Raw genomic sequence first — 17,530 nt, forward strand, 5'->3', positions numbered from 1 at the left:
TTTGTCGTATTTTGATTGATTAATCTAAATAAATATATCAAGTTTATTCTAATTACAATTAGTATAAGAGAGAGCATGAATTAGTCACGTTTAGAGTTTTAAAGGAAACAAAATATTAGGGTAAAAGTCAAATTAAAATTCGAATTTCTTTCGGAGTGGGAGTTGGGTCACGGAGTGTTGGATTTTAATAAGGTCCAACCCCAGTTCGTGTCTAACTCGGACTCGGATCGTAAAGTCGAAGTTGGAGACGGATAACTTTTTCCTCGAATTTTTTCTCGAACTCGAATCAGATTATTTTTCTCAAATCGAGTCGGACTAGAATCGGATTCAATTGAACTGATTGCCTTCCCTAAATGCGAGGAAGGATTATAATATTTAGATATAGAAAAGGGTCGGCGAATCTACATTCCCGAATATAGATAGTCAACGTGAAGCTGTTGAGTTGCAAATTGCAATGTCATTATATTTCAATGGAAGGATAAAATAAAAAAATAAAAAATAAAACGGCCCCTTAAAAACAGCAAAAGTTTTCCGGGTGTTAAGCCTGCTATATAAAAGAAAGTAGTACAAACTTCCTTCTTTAGACTGAAATCACATATTCACATATTTTTGTATTTCTACAACATCATCATCTGATCGGTTCCTGAATCGTAATTTCTGTTTGTTTAGATTATAAGACCCGGTCGCTATGAAAGAAAATAATGATAATAATAAGAAGAAGAAAGGATCCATATGGACCATTTTTATGCATGCCGACACCGTTGATTTGGTGTTGATGATCTTAGGCTTCATCGGAGCCGTAGGTGATGGATTAACATTGCCGTTGACATTGGTAGTAACAAGTAAGTTAATGAATAATATTGGTGGTGTTTCCAATCTCAACGACCACAATGCCTTCACTTCTCATATCAATCAGGTACTTTCTTCTTCTTCTTTTTTCCTATATTTTCCTTTTTTTTTTTATTCGTTCTCAATTCATGGTGTGAAATGTGTACACAATGCAGTCATCACTATTATTTTGTGGGTTTTTATTTTAATGGATTGGAATGCATGTGGTGCTTATACTTATCTTTAATTTTGTTTCTTCTTCTTTCATTTTCCTTTCCTCTTTTACAAAATCATGATGCCTTTGAAATTCTAATAACACAAATAAAAATTATTATCATTATTATTATTATTATTTTTATTATTATTATTATTTCTAGTCCAAATTATTTAATTCATCCTGTTTTAGGAAGACATCATAATTAGTTCTTTTACAGACAATTTCCTATTTAATAAATTTTAATCAATATTTTACAACATATTTTGGGGTGGTGCTCTGATACCAAATGTTAGATTAATATGCGGAAGTTGTAGTGGATTATTGATTTTGATTAATAAATATTGAAGATGCTAGTAAGAAAAATAAAGAGGAGAGTTGATGGCTTTTGTGAAAAAGGGTTTTTTTGTATTATGTGGCTTGGCTTACAAATGAGAGCATGCAACACATATATATAGTGCTTATATGTTGGTGCTTTCACCATCATTATGTTTCTAGTCTTTTCTACAACTTGTAGATAGTTCTAGATTATTAGCTTTAGAGTGTTAGTCTAGATAGTTCTAGGATATCATAAAATTTTTTTTACTTGCTTCTTGATAAATTACTCCCTAGATTTTTCTAGATTACATTATTTAACAGTGTCACGAGTTGGAATGTCATTCAACATATATGTTACATCCCATTTCCAAATGACTCTCAAGTATTATCATCTTAAGTTTGAGAAATTCGTCTTATGAAAATATTCTTAATTTTGAATTATTATGTAAGTATTATTTGTATTATTTTTTTTAATATGATCATCATCATAACTCCACGACGATGTATCTTATCACATAAGCATGACACTTAAACATAAAATAAAAATAAATAAAATACACAAAAAAGTAAATGAAAATAAAATTAAATAAAAAAAGTCAAAAAAATAAGAGACCAACAGGATAGCCAAAGGGGATCAATAGTCTAAAATATAAATAAGACGTCTTCAACTATCTTTATCCTTGGTCAGATGATCATTAAAGAGATGTAACTTTTACTTAAATATTATATATTATTTTACTTAAATATGAACAATTGATTTGAGGGCGACGGTTGGCTTTACACTTTAAAAAATAATGAATGGTCAAAATTTGCTAAAAAGAATTAAATGCTACAACTACTTAAAATTGATGAATTATAGTAATCACTTTTAAAATTTAGTTTTGGGATGATATATCTTGTAAGTGATAATTGATGAAAATAAATATAGTGAAAAAAATATATTAAAATAGGACAAACATAATGATAAATCTAATCAAACTTAAAAAATTTAGGAGTATTTCATTTTTTGCCATTACCATTTAAAATTGTACGCAATGAGACCTTAATTATCAAAAGTTTCCTTGTCAACTAAACAGAATTAATTTTTCTGTTCTACAATAATTGATTATAAAATTTTTTGGTCATTTTTACTCTAATGATATGTGAAATGTACCTAAAAATTGTAATATTAGATGACATTCCATAATATTTGTGGGGAGCATAATTTGTGCTTTTGTTCTGGACCACCTAGTGATTCAACATTAAAGAAAAGTGAAGTAATTGAAAGAATTATTGCCATTTTTGGAAAGATTTTTTAAGAAAATAAAAACTATTTCTCCTATCTAAATCTTTTTTTTTTTTTTTGAATTTTCTAATTTTTATTTTTGAAATAGAAAATTTAGAATTGTGAAATTAATATTTAGTCGTACTCCAAAATACTATAGAGAATTCAGAAATATTGAAAAATGTTTAAGTTATTCATTTTATAAAAACTAAGAAATTCAATAAAACATTTCAGATAGGAATTTCATTGTTAATTCATCCCTTTCTTATTAATGCTAATTCTATATTTTAGATGCTCATACTATGTATTCGTTCGGCGTTCTTGGTTTTAATTTTCTATTATTATTATTATTTTTTTTTATTAAGGTTGTGATTTTTAGGAATGCCTCTCATAAATACTTCCGGCTTGCACACAACAAAATATATATTTGCACACAAACTTGATAAAACATCATCATCATACCCATTCTATCCTGCTCATAGAAAACTATAATCATGGTCTTGGGAGGGAAGAACGACGACGGCTTATACACATAGAAGAGAGTGCGGTCAAAGAGTCTCTCAGCTCGAAAAAGATCTTTAAAGAGAGAGAAATCTGCAACTTACAAAATGATATAACTAAAAGTAAAGAAAGAGATAAAAAGCGATAATTAAAGGCAATGAACAATAACAGACGATGGATAAAGGGAACGGGTTTAGTAATCTAAGACGTGGATAAGACGCCACCAACGGCCCCTATTCTTGGTCAGGTTCTTAAAGAGGTGAAATTCATACATATCACTTTTAATCTGTTCCTCCCACGTTTTTAAGTAGGATCACATGTGTTATTTTCCAAAAGACTCTATCTATAATACTCCACTTAAATCCCCAATATATTTCTCTTTCATATGTTAAAACTTATAATTAAATGAATTGCAGGGGCGGAGAAAATAATTCTAAGGCTCTGTTTATTTTTCATAAATTTCTAAAATTGGGCCCTTCATAATTAAAATAAAGAAAAAAAGATTTTTTTAAACTTAAATTAAGCTGTTAAAAATTAAACTCTCTTCTTTAATGTTAAAATGGAAGAGAAAAAATAGTAATAGGTTAACGATCAATAATAGAAAGAGTAAAAAGTTGAAGGGTTGAAAAATTTAAAGTTAAATTGTTGATTATTTTTATAAATTAAGTTAATGATAATTGATATTTGATGAATTGTGTAAACATTAAATGAGGTAAGAAAAAATATTTGAAAGGTAAAGAGTTATTTTGAAAAGAGATAAGAAAAAAAAGGAGAGAAAAAATATAATTAATAGATTTTGAACATATGATCATTAGAATATTAAGCAAAACTCTTACTAACTACTCTATTACAATAATATGTTATTCTAATATAATTTTGTAATATGAGACCCTTTGGATTCGAGGTTCTTTGTGGTTGGGCACCTCACACGGCAGAAGAACCACCCTGATGAAATGAATCTAATTTTAACACTCCACTAAAATGTCCTTCTTTTTATTTTTCTTAATCTATGTTTCATATGCTCAAAACTAATACTATGAAATTCGAAAGACAAAGCTAAAATTAACATAATATTGTATTTGAAAATTAATATTTTATTTTAAATTATAGTTTTAATTATAAAATTTAAATCGATATTTAAAAAGTTATTCATAAATTTATCTTTAAATACCAAAATAGTGATGAAAATAACTCAAACTTTATTTTTAATTTTTCAAACAATTAATTTAATCAAATAATCATGTAAATGCGAAATTCCTTCGATGTCAATTATTTTATTGACGTGGACTTAGTTTCTTATATAGTAATTTGTATCGATATCTTTTAACAGAAGATGAAAGGGTAGTGCAGAAGAAACAATTAATAAAGGTGTGGAAAAAGCGAATACTTTATGTCAAGCATGGAGAAGAGCACAAAAAAGTGAGAATATGTGGGTCAATCATCTAAAAGTTGACTTTCCTATTCAAAATTATATGTTGGCCTTGGTGACCAAAATTCTAATTAGGTTTTTCGTTAATTAGACGTTATAATACTAATTAATTAAATCACCAATCAATATAAATTCAATGATTAGAAAAAATTTAATATTATTTCGATAGGTTTTTCGTTAATTAGATGTTATAATACTAATTAATTAAATCACCCAATATATATTTCTAATTTAATATCTTTATAGTTAATTGTTAATAATTTATAAGCAACAACCATTGGAATTACATAACTAATACTCCGATCTAATAACCCAAATTTTGTTATAGGATTTATTTACAATTTTAAAATTTTTAAATTTGAATAGTGTTGGTTTGATGTTTGAAGATTTTTCCTTCCAACTTTTAGTATTCCTTCTTATTTATTATTATTGTCTTATTTACTTTTTGAATATTTTCTCTATTTCTTTTCAAATGTTCCATTTGCTTTTGGTTTAATATTCATTAATAATTCTTAATTTGTATTTTATTCTTAATCCATGCATTAAAATATAGTCAAATGAGATTTTGTTTGATTTGCCTCCACATAAGGTTTATTAATATTTAGTTTTTATAATTTTTAATGAAAAACAATTATCGATCACTCTTAATTTGAGTTTTATTCTTAATCTATTAGTTAAAATAAGTCAAGTGAGATTTTATTTGATTCGTTTTAATGTAAATTTTATTAATATCAATTTTTTTATAATCTTTACTTAAGCGCACTGAAAGATATTTAGAATTAAAATAGTGTATTATAAACGTGTCAAAATCAAACGAGATACTAATAGTAAATAAATGGAAGTATAATATAATTTTCAACATTTGTCGAAAAATTATATATACTTACCTCTTGTCTATATGGAATTGTCATCTCTCCCGTAATTATGAAAATTATTAGGGAGATTAGCATTTAGAGCACGAGTGCTTAAAATTTAAAGAGTGGGGCATTTAGCTAATTATTTTACTCTTCTATTCCATTCCATTATAAAAGTCAGTGATCATCAATTGCACCTGTTTCACGAGCAATGATCGTATTTTTTTATTTACATCTTAGTAATCATAATCATACTTAATTGAAAACTGAAAGCATCGCTACAACGAGTTGACGCACTTATGATAATTACTTCCCAACTTGTTTATTATTTCCTTAATTTGATTTTTAAAAAATATCCATTTTTATTAAATTACGTGTAGTTTTAATTTGTTGTTTGGTTGTTGGAAGATTATGGAAAAAAGTAAAATTAATTGATATTAAAAGAACGTCTTAAAAAGAGTCCAAATGTTTGAAAGAATTGAAGTGATAAAAATGGAGAATTATAGGTTATCATAATAGTTGAAAATTTTTATTTTTATTTTTTAATAAGGATTTCATTGTCATCAACTATGCTGATGAAATTATTGTAGTTTAAGGCCATCTGTATGTATCATTCTTATTTAAAAATAATATAAAAATAGTAGTTATTTTGTATCATGTTTGTGTATAGACATATAAATAGCTTTATTTTTATTATTTTTTTTGCAAACAATATAAATAGCTTTATTGATATAATTTCATTTTTTTTTTAAAATGTTGCGGGTGTTTGGTAAATGGCTTTTGGCTTAATTTTTTTTTTTGTTGGCTTTTGACCTTTGATATGTTGGTTGCTCAAATAGCCTAAAAAAAATATTTGGTAAATGACTTTGAATCAGATGAAAAACTGGCTTTTTTACCAAAATTAAAAGCTGGCTTTTAAACTAATACTCAAATTTATCAAACATATCTACAAACAACTGATTTTTTTAGCTAGTTTAAAAGCCAACATAAATAGCCAACAATTCCAACTGATCAAACAAGCGAACTAAAAAAGTCAATCGGCAATAGCCAACTGCTAATTGCCAAACACCCCCTTATAAATAGACGTTACAAATAGTTATTTTTCCACCGGTGAGAAAATATAAATCTCTCCTTATCCTTACGAATTTCTGGTTTTTCCTCAAATAATGAAAGTGCAAAAACATTTACGTATGTAGCAAATTTATAGACATAAACAAATAGAATAATGTAGCAACTCAAGAGGACTAAGAAAATAGACAATAACAACCTGTTTGAATGTCTTGTGGGAATATTTATGAAAATTTAGTGTATTTTTGGTGTGAAAATCTCTTAATAAGTTTTTAGTCATGATTGTTGTATTTTTATCATCTTTTTTTATTCACAAAATCTATTTTAATGTATTAATATTTAGAAATGTAATATTAAGTGGTGATAAATCAAAAAATTCTTCTGATTTAGTAAATGTTAGTCATAATTAAAAATAAAATACAATAAATTTTATAAGACAAATCAAAATAAAAAAAAAAAAAGCAAAAGAAAAGAAGATGAGAGGAGCAAGTGTTTAGACGGAGGGCAATAAGTAAAGTATGTAGTTAATAAAAAGATAGACCTGATTAGTAATCAATGTCCATTATTGCAAGTGCACCAATTGGAGTTTCCATTCCTTTTCTTCTCTATCTTTTTGGGGAAGTTCTCTTTGTTGGACTGTCACATGATCTGAGAGTATATATTTAATTATTTATTTTGTGTAAAATAATTCTATTATATTTGTATGTGGGGGAGAAATATTAGGATTTTAATAGTAAATTTAAAGGATAAATAAAGTAGATCATTATTTTCATGGATGAGGTTGGACGAGAAACACGCGATATCGCTCTAAAATTGAATCTAGAATGCCAAAGATGGTCGCTAAAACAAGGGCTTTTATTAAGAAAAATAATATTATATTATAAAGAGTAAATTTAAATACAATATAAAACATAAGAATAATATAATATATTTTGATAGATAGCACAAAAAAATATAGTATTTATATTTTGATACAAAATTTGATAAAAAAATTTCTAAATATTATGCTATATATATATATTGAGTTAAAATATTATGCAACGTTAGGTGATCAATAACTAATATTATATATTTTTAAACTTTAAAATATATTATAATTTACTTCTTTTATTTTAATTAATTTATATTGTTATCAATAATATCTCGTGCCAAATCTTTTAAATTTTGTCTTCATATATGCAAACAAAATTTCAATGTTGAATAATACTTATAGTAGTAGTAAAAGTACAATTTAATAATCTTCTTTTGAAGCACAGCTTACTTTTTATTGTCTACTTCATTATTAACTAAAATTAGGAATAAATTGGAAAAAAAAATAACAAGAAACTTATCGTCATAAGATAAAAAAGAAAATGGAGTTTATCTTAGAAGTGAAAAGAGTTTTTTTAAAAAAAAAAACTAGAATTAACCGTCAATTGTTATGTTGATGTAATTTTTTTATTTATTAATTAATATAATTCTTTGGGTGGCAGAATGCAGCAGTTTTATGTATCGTGGCAGCAGGAGCGTGGGTTTTTTCATTCTTTGGTGCGTTTTTCATCGTTTTTTTTTTCAATTTATTTACTTTTTATTTCTTCTAAAGACTTACTTTCTCATAAATTAAAAAAAAAAATTTAATTTCTCACGCGGTCACGCCACATGTAATAGTCAGTTATAAATATTTTAGAACAGGGTAATATATATATAGATTCTAAATACTTCAAGTTTGAACTTGTATGTAATTTATAAAAGTATATCAAAAAGGAAAAAAGAAACGGCTCAGACGAGACGGCCTTATAATAAGACCGTCAATTTGGGCCGGCCTAATTCGTGCACGTATTAACTTCACATGCTTTCTCTCGTTTTTTCCATTTTCTAGACATTTTTCAATTTTAATTTTAAAGGTCAAATTTAGACCTTAAAGGTATCAATTTCAACTTAAAGTAAACTTTAAACAGAGTAATTAAAATAAAAAATTTTAATTTTGACCTATTTGTGATCAATTTTGACGTTAAACTGATCGATTTCTACCTAAATATGGTTCTGTTTCACAATTTGAGAACGAAGTTAATAAAATGGTATTATTTTATCATTCTATGGATGAATTTCAAATAACAAATAAATGGTCAATAATTGCGTTCAAACACTGTATAATACAAGTACTTTTATTCAATGCAACATGATGGTTCTAATGGAACATAAGTACTTGTATTCTTTAATCATGGATCAATAATAATAATATTACTCTTTCTCAACACGTTTATATATATTTGTAAATAATTCAAATTGAATATGTTAATAGTTAAATCATGACACATAAATTGACAATTGATGTTTTATAATCTAACTCATTTTTGAATGTATAAGCTTCAATTATCGTTTTCAAAATAAGTATTTTAGAGTCTATAAAGATATTGTACATGTTTTAGTTCAAATTGAATATGTTAATAGATAAATTATGACATATAATTTGACAGTGATGTTTTATAATCTAACTCAATTTTGAACTTCTAATCTTCAATTATCGTTTTGAAATTAAGTATTCAAATTGTATAGATATATTGTATAGCATTTAGTTCAAATTTAATATGTTAATTGTGATTAACACTATTATTGATAGTTTTATTGACCATTAAGTTGTTGTTTGAAATTCATCCATAGAATAATAGAATAATACCATTTTATATAACTTCTTTCTAAAACTGTGAAACAGAACTATATTTAGGTAGAAATTGATCAGTTTAACGTCAAAATTGATCACTTATAGGTTCAAATTGAAATTTTTTACTTTAATTGATATGTTTAAGTATTACTTTACGTTGAAATTGATATCTTTAAAGGTCAAAATTGATAAATGCCAAGAAAATGGAAAAAATAAAGGAAAACATGTGATGTTGTTATACGCGCAAATTAAGCTGGCCCACTCTTAGTCTCAATTTGAGACGGTTTCGGCCAAGTTTTGGTGAAAAAAAAAATGATGGAAATTGAAAATGGGGTTGTGATGCAGAAGGATATTGCTGGACAAGGACAGCGGAAAGACAAGCCGCCAGGATGAGATACCGATACTTAAAAGCAGTGCTTAGGCAAGATGTTGGTTATTTTGATTTGCATGTTGATAGTACCTCTCAAGTCATCATTAGTGTTTCTAGTGATAGCCTCACCGTTCAAGATGTTATTAGTGAAAAGGTATTCCTATCCTTTCATGTATAACTTCTTATACCAACCTAATTAAAAGTTTAAATTTATGGTTGAGGCTCTATGATAAAGTCCTTTGGACTAGAAGTATGAATGTACTTTTTATACCCACTCATTTAAAAGTTAAAACTTATGGTTAAGGCCCTATGATAGAGCCCTTTGGACTAGAAGTATGGATGAACCCACTTAAATATAAGGGATCGTTGAGATTCAAGCCTGTACGTGTTCTTATGACTCTGATACCATGTCAAAAAACCAATTCAATTAAAAGCTTAAGTTTATGGTTAGTGACCCAGAAGATATTATATATTGTAACCTAACTTTAATATGTATTTCCGTTCCTTAGAATTTGGCCCATTTAATCGAAAAAACTCACATAAAAATCCACGTTATAAATCATTCTCTCAAAATATTGATGATATGATTTTTGTAATATAGAAGTGATTGGTATGATTAGGCTGTACAATACCATGTTTGTGATCAGCTTGCATTGTAATATTATGTTACTTAGGTGCCAAATTTTGTGATGAACACATCAACATTCATTGGAAGCTATGTAGCAGCCTTTATCTTACTATGGAAGCTAGCACTAGTGGGATTTCCCTTTGTAATACTCCTAATCATTCCGGGGTTGCTCTACGGAAGAATACTGATGGGGCTAGCTAGAAAGCTTACTCTTGAATACAACAAGGCTGGAAGTGTAGCAGAACAGGCTATCTCTTCTATTAGAACAGTATATGCCTTTGTAGGAGAAAGTAAAACAATGGAGAAATTTTCAGCTGCATTGGAAGGATCAGTTAAGTTGGGACTTAAGCAAGGTTTGGCTAAGGGTGTGGCTATTGGTAGCAATGGCGTTAGTTTCGCTGTTTGGGCATTTTCGACTTGGTATGGGAGTAAGCTTGTGATGTACCATGGTGCTCAAGGTGGTACTGTTTTTGTTGTGGGTGCTGCCCTCTCTGTGGGTGGACTGTAAGTTGATTTTATCTCTTTTTTTAATTCCTTGTCTTATCATAAAAACTTTCATAATAGGTTTTTAAAAGAATAATTTGCGAATTACAATCTTAAAATTTAGCACTTTTATGAATTACTAATGTTTACTTTACAGCCATCAAAGTATCAAAGTTTACAGGTTCAGGCCAAAAACACAGAACTCCGACCACCACCAAAATGGTCGAAATTTTATGTCTTGGCCTAAACATGTAAACTTTGACACTTTGATGGCTGTAATTCGCAAAAAATAAACATTAAGATTATAATTGCAAAAGTGCTAAATTTTAAGACCGTAATTCACAAATTATTCTTTTTAAAATAAAACTTCCTCCCTCGCATGAGCCATAAATTTGACATATTTGATAGTTGTTTTTTAATTTGTAGTTCAATAATAAAACAAATAATTAAGGGGATGAAAGAAGTTCTGAATCATATTATAAGAGTATGTACATATTTTGAACAATATTGTAAAAATAGAAAGTGTGATCATGTCTACATTAGAAATATCCAAATGAAAGGACGAATCAAAATAAAAAATTATGTCACATTCACCAGGACAAATGAGAAACATAGTATGAAGACAATTTATTTTTTTTAATTTTATGGGAGTTATATTTTAAGACTGATTAGGAAGTTGTTTTCTTAAATATGTTAATATGAAGCTAAGCATGATAATTAAGAGTAGTGCCCAATGTATTGTTCCCATTAGGCTTGTAAAATTCAGGATTAGGATGGTTTGTCTGCTTCGAGCTAGTCGAGGTTTACAGAATCGAATGTATGCAATTCAGCCCTTGTTACAAAATAAGAGCAGCTGAGCGAGTGCACATGACTTAATAAATGGAAATGGATAGACGCTAGCTAGAGATATGCTGAAGATAGTGTTGAATTATGGATGTATGGACAAAATCAAGTTAGCAAACAGCCAAACACATTATGTTAGTGGATACTCAATACTACCCATAAATGTTAACTTTTCATCCATAGCTAACTATGTGACCAACTATGTCTAGAAGGAATCAATTTACATATAGAAGTAATAATTAAGTCAATATATTTTAGCACTACATTGTTGAAAATAGGAGTATATAGACTATACTACATCTTGAAACTTAATGATATGTCTTAATCTTGACTATAAATCCCCACCAGTTATTCCATTGTGTTGTTAATGGATTGCTAGTGCTTACCACTATAAATAGTAAAGGCTTCCTTATTCAGGAAACTAATTTTTCATTTGCAAAGCATGGAATATATATATATATTTTTTAAAATTTGTTATTCTATTCACAAATTCAATCATTTATATGGTTCACCTGAGTGCTACAGGAATCTTGTTGAAAGTGATCAAAGAAGGTTGGGAAAGAGAGTGTTAGACAAAACGAATAGCATTATAAAGGAGGAATTAATGGAAAAGGAAGTATAGTGAGTGAATCATTTTTAATGGTTAAAATGGAAGACTTATATAGAATATTCTATGATCATGTCCCACTTGAAAGATATTTTATTGAAAAAAATCTTCTTAAATTTCTTGTACCATTCCCTCTTCCACTAAATGCCTATTGGTCATAAAAGGTTTAAAAAATTAGAATAGTAAGACCTTAGCAACCTGTTTGGTTGTCAATATTAAATAGTGGGAATGTTCATAAATGTAAGACCTTAACGATCGTAACAATAAGTTTAATGGTCACGCTTGTTCTATTCAATTATTTCATTTTCTTTAAAAAATTCGTTTCTGTGCATTACCATTAATTTGGGGAGGTGACATTAAGTAATGACGGAAAATTGTGAACAGACACTTTTTTATGATAAATTTTCATCACCATGGAATAGACATGGTAAATTTCATGAGAATTCAAACTACCTATCATTTATATTACCACCAATTAGTACCAATAGACAACGGGTTGTAAGAGTTATGTAGCTCACTCGTGACTCTAGGTCTCTAGGTAAGTATTTATGTTGGACTCGGAACACTTGGACATAGTGAATATTTGAACAATTCAATTTAGTTCAATATATTGGAAACTTTTCAAAATAATCTAGTCGGACACTTGTACACCAATGCATTATATTAGTGTTAGAACTTGGACAAAAATATAAGAGTCTGACTCATAGTTGGGATAAAATTTTAAGGTAATCAAAACCTTATCTTATGTGATGTTACTTGGAATGTGTCCTTTGTGGAAAACTATGGTGTTGCATAAATCTTGCATGAAAATAGAATACTGAAAGGTAACCTTTGATGCATACCATGTTCAGGCATTTGAAGTAGATCAAAGTTGTAAGGCCTAAGGGTTCATTATGCAATGTAACTTGTGTTTGTTTCTTGATATATGTTTGTTAATTAATAACAGAGCACTTGGGTCTGGTCTATCAAACATCAAGTACTTTTCCGAAGCTGCTTCAGCTGGAGAAAAAATAATGCAAGTGATAAAAAGGATTCCAGAAATTGATTCCGAGAATATGGACGGACTAATCTTAGAAAATATTTCGGGAGAAGTTGAGTTCAAGCATGTCGATTTTGCTTACCCTTCAAGACCAAATTCTATAATATTCCAAGACTTTTCCCTGCAAGTTCCAGCAGGGAAAACCGTAGCATTAGTAGGGGGAAGTGGTTCGGGAAAATCTACAGTAGTTGCCTTACTTCAAAGATTTTATAATCCACTAAGTGGAGAAATCCTTTTAGATGGAGTGTGTATTGATAAGCTGCAACTAAAGTGGTTAAGATCACAAATGGGGTTAGTGAGTCAAGAACCTGCACTTTTTGCAACTACTATTAAGGAGAACATACTTTTTGGTAAAGAAGATGCTACCATGGAGGAAGTTGTTGAAGCTGCTAAAGCATCTAATGCTCACAATTTTATCACCCAGTTGCCTTTGGGCTATGATACTCAGGTATATGCTTTGCACTAACACTTATATTATGCAATTATTTGCAAGAGATTTTTTCTTTTTTTAGTGGATATACCATTATGATTATCTATCAACTTAGCTTAAGTATTGTCTTGTCAGTTTGAAATCCTTTTCATTCATGGCAGACACATGTTCTAGAATTGAGTGTGACTGTGATTTGTGTTCTCCGTCTTAAAACAAGAATACAACATGTCATTACCCCAATGTTAAGTGTTCACACTTAATGTTCCAGAACTCTATTATACCCGCCCTAACCTGACCATAAATAATGGATTTGGTTCACATGTTTTGATATCTAATTCGTTTCGAGATGTTCATGTATGGACTTATTGCATGCTGAAATAGTGTGCATCAACCTTTAATTAAGGGTTGTGAGTTAAAGAGTGTTATTAAGTAGAGAGTCGAGAGTGAGGAATGTTGACTTATGAATTGAATTTAAGGAAGAGTGCACAATAAAATCGTTTGGACTAAGTCTATTTAGACTTGCACATAAGTTTGTGGTTGAGTTTGTTCTAAACCATTTCAATTTTTAAAATGGTGAAAATTTTGTTTAGAAGTTCTATAAGAGTCTATTTGACTACGGGTGCATCGATTTTTTTGATATGGCTTTGTTAGGCATTGTTATGAAACTATGTTTAAATGATTTTAACAATTGGAAGTAATGATACTGAGAGATCGTACACCATGTTTGTAGGTTGGTGAAAGAGGAATCCAAATGTCAGGAGGACAAAAGCAAAGAATAGCAATAGCTAGAGCCATCATTAAGAAACCGCGCATTCTCCTCCTTGATGAGGCAACTAGCGCATTAGACTCGGAATCTGAGCGAGTTGTCCAAGAAGCCCTTGACAAGGCTGCTGTTGGACGAACCACAATAGTCATCGCCCATCGTCTCTCTACTATCAGGAATGCAGACACCATTGCTGTCATCCAAAATGGCCAGGTGATGGAAACAGGATCCCACGATGGGTTGATTCAGCGTGAAGATGGGTTGTACACTTCACTAGTCCACTTACAACAGATGGAAAAAACAAAGGATGAAAGAACTAGTATAGTGTCATACCCTTCATCATCTAACTCCTCGATTTTCAACAACCTTGATATGAAATATAGCACGAGCAGTCGTAGACAGTCGTTAGTGAGCCGTTCAAGTTCAGCTAACTCAGTGCGATCAGTACAAGATGAGCCTGCAGACAGCGAGCTGAAGGGTGAAGAGAAGTTGCCTGTACCATCATTTAAAAGATTGTTGGCTTTGAATATTCCTGAGTGGAAACAAGCTGCTTTGGGATGTTTTGGTGCTACGTTATTCGGGGCAGTGCAACCAGCTTATGCATTTGCAATGGGGTCTATGATTTCTGTGTATTTCTTGAAAGATAACGAAGAAATTAAGAGGCAAACAACAATTTATGCTTCATGTTTCTTGGGTTTGGCTGTGTTTTCGTTGTTAGTGAATATTCTTCAGCATTACCATTTTGCATACATGGGAGAATTTTTGACTAAGAGGGTACGTGAAATGATGCTGTCTAGGATGCTTACGTTTGAGGTTGGGTGGTTTGATCGCGACGAAAATGGTACTGGAACTATTTGCTCGAGACTAGCCAAAGACGCCAATGTTGTAAGTTATTTCATCCAAACGACCACATCTAAACTTAATCAATTCCATTGCATATTCCTTTAGACTACCCTTAGCATCAGCTTAATCTTTTGATTGAGTTGGTTCGTTGACAAAAAATAATAAAAAAAGGTATTTTTTATGCTTCATTTGTAAGATTTTTCTTAGTAAAATGAGACAAAGGTTGTTCTTGGCTTTTAACTTGCATATATTAATTGCTCCTTAACTTGTGTTACGGTATAATGATATGTAGGTAAGATCGTTGGTGGGAGATCGAATGGCTCTTGTAGTTCAAACTATTTCAGCAGTGGTAATTGCATTCACAATGGGTTTAATTATTGCTTGGAGGTTAGCCATTGTAATGATAGCAATTCAACCCATCATCATTGTCTGTTTCTACACAAGACGTGTTCTACTTAAAAATATGTCCAAGAAGGCAATCAAAGCCCAAAATGAAAGCAGTAATCTGGCTGCTGAAGCTGTATCAAATCTCCGAACCGTCACAGCTTTCTCATCCCAGGCTCGTATTCTTGCCATGCTCGAGAAAGCCCAAGAAGGCCCTCGAAGAGAAAGTATTCGACAATCCTGGTATGCCGGTATTGGGCTGGGTACTTCTCAGAGTATTAACATATGTGCTTGGGCCCTGGACTTTTGGTATGGTGGTAAACTCATTGCTCAAGGTTACCTCACGGCTAAGGAATTGTTCGAGACTTTCATGATACTAGTGAGCACAGGCCGTGTGATAGCTGATGCTGGCAGCATGACTACTGATCTTGCTAAAGGTGCAGAGGCTGTAGGGTCTGTTTTTGCTGTCCTAGACCGTGTCACTCAGATTGATCCTGATAACCCCGAGGGGTATGTACCACAAAAAATAAGCGGTCATATTGAGATCCGAGATGTAGACTTCTCGTATCCTACTAGGCTTGATGTGGTGATATTCAAGGGCTTCTCAATCAACATTGAAGCCGGTAGATCAACTGCTCTAGTGGGTCAGAGTGGTTCAGGTAAGTCGACAATTATTGGACTGATTGAAAGGTTTTACGATCCTCAGAAAGGGTGTGTGAAAATAGATGGACGTGATATACGAACATACAATCTTAGGTCTCTAAGGAAGCATATAGCTCTAGTGAGCCAAGAACCTACATTATTTGCGGGTACAGTAAGGGAGAACATAAGTTACGGAGCAAGTGAAGACATTGACGAATCAGAGATAATAGAAGCTGCAAAGGCAGCCAATGCGCACGATTTCATATCAGGACTAAAAGACGGATATGATACATGGTGTGGAGATAGAGGTGTGCAATTGTCGGGTGGACAAAAGCAAAGAATAGCAATTGCACGGGCTATTTTGAGAAACCCCGCGGTGCTGTTGCTAGATGAGGCAACAAGTGCACTCGACAGCCAGTCGGAAAAGATTGTGCAAGATGCACTCGAAAGAGTAATGGTTGGCAGGACTAGTGTGGTAGTGGCACATAGGTTGAGCACCATACAAAACTGTGATCTCATCGCAGTGTTGGATAAAGGAAAAGTTGTTGAAAAAGGAACACATTCCTCTCTTTTGGGTATTGGACCAAAAGGAGCTTATTATTCATTAGTGAATCTTCAAAGAACTCATTCTACTAGCATAGAAAATTAGGTATGTAATACTCCTATTTGATTGCTTTATTAAAATGCAATTCTACAGTAATAGTAATTATCAAGCTTCTTGATGAGGACTAAGTGTTTAATGATATATATAGAAAACTTTTGCCTATTACGCTTACGCATATAATATTTATGTGCAAGTTCTTTTGTACAACGTTTTGTAAATGACAAAGTGGAGTATCTGTGTTTTGTTGGTAATTTGAATACTAGAAACAAGACAGTGCTCCTTAATTTCAATTTTCTACGTTGTTTATTTCTACGTTATATTTTGAAGGAACTAAGTGTTCTAACTTAATTAGAACACATATTAATGCATTTAGGATCGATGATTAGATTCTCAATTGGTTTGGGGAAAAATAAGATTTGAAAACCTATAATCTGAAATGAGTAATTGCAAGAATCTATCATCAAACTAAACAATACACAACAATTAACGAGGTTCACCCAATGTGGGCTACATCCTCCCTAGCCTAGGTGTTTTTATTGATGTGTAAACAAGCTTCTTGAAGCTTTTATGGAGGTTTACAATGGTTTTCAAAGAGGGGTTGGAGAAAGAAGAGAGGAATAAGTGTGGATCACACTTGTAGAGAGAGAATAATAATCAAAGATTGGTTCACCTAAACTAGTGTATTATGGGTATTTATAATACATACCCACTAATACTTACAATGACAAAAGCTAAGACAAAGTAACGAAACAAAACGCCCATCAGGACCTGTAGCCG

The 17,530-nt window shown here is 30.6% G+C and overlaps 1 protein-coding gene across 1 annotated transcript; it reads left to right on the forward strand.

The window, feature by feature from the left end:
• The first annotated feature begins 418 nt into the window (after positions 1–418).
• On the forward strand, positions 419–17,065 carry LOC130818823 (ABC transporter B family member 15). Its single transcript, XM_057685050.1, has 7 exons — positions 419–916; positions 7,949–8,003; positions 9,463–9,641; positions 10,162–10,619; positions 12,995–13,535; positions 14,248–15,165; positions 15,416–17,065. Exons 1-7 carry the CDS (start codon positions 689–691, stop codon positions 16,796–16,798), a joined length of 3,762 nt encoding a protein of 1,253 aa, XP_057541033.1. The 5' UTR covers positions 419–688; the 3' UTR covers positions 16,799–17,065.
• Positions 17,066–17,530: the final 465 nt, after the last annotated feature.

This window comes from Amaranthus tricolor, chromosome 7, assembly GCF_026212465.1.
Source record: "Amaranthus tricolor cultivar Red isolate AtriRed21 chromosome 7, ASM2621246v1, whole genome shotgun sequence".
NCBI lineage: Eukaryota > Viridiplantae > Streptophyta > Magnoliopsida > Caryophyllales > Amaranthaceae > Amaranthus > Amaranthus tricolor.

Bases quoted from the DNA above. Each gene is read 5' to 3' on its own strand.
- LOC130818823 (XM_057685050.1), top strand. From the start codon at position 689: ATGAAAGAAAATAATGATAATAATAAGAAGAAGAAAGGATCCATATGG. The intron at 9,642-10,161 runs GTATTCCTATCC...TATGTTACTTAG, and splicing joins AAGATGTTATTAGTGAAAAG to GTGCCAAATTTTGTGATGAA. The intron at 15,166-15,415 runs GTAAGTTATTTC...AATGATATGTAG, and splicing joins TAGCCAAAGACGCCAATGTT to GTAAGATCGTTGGTGGGAGA.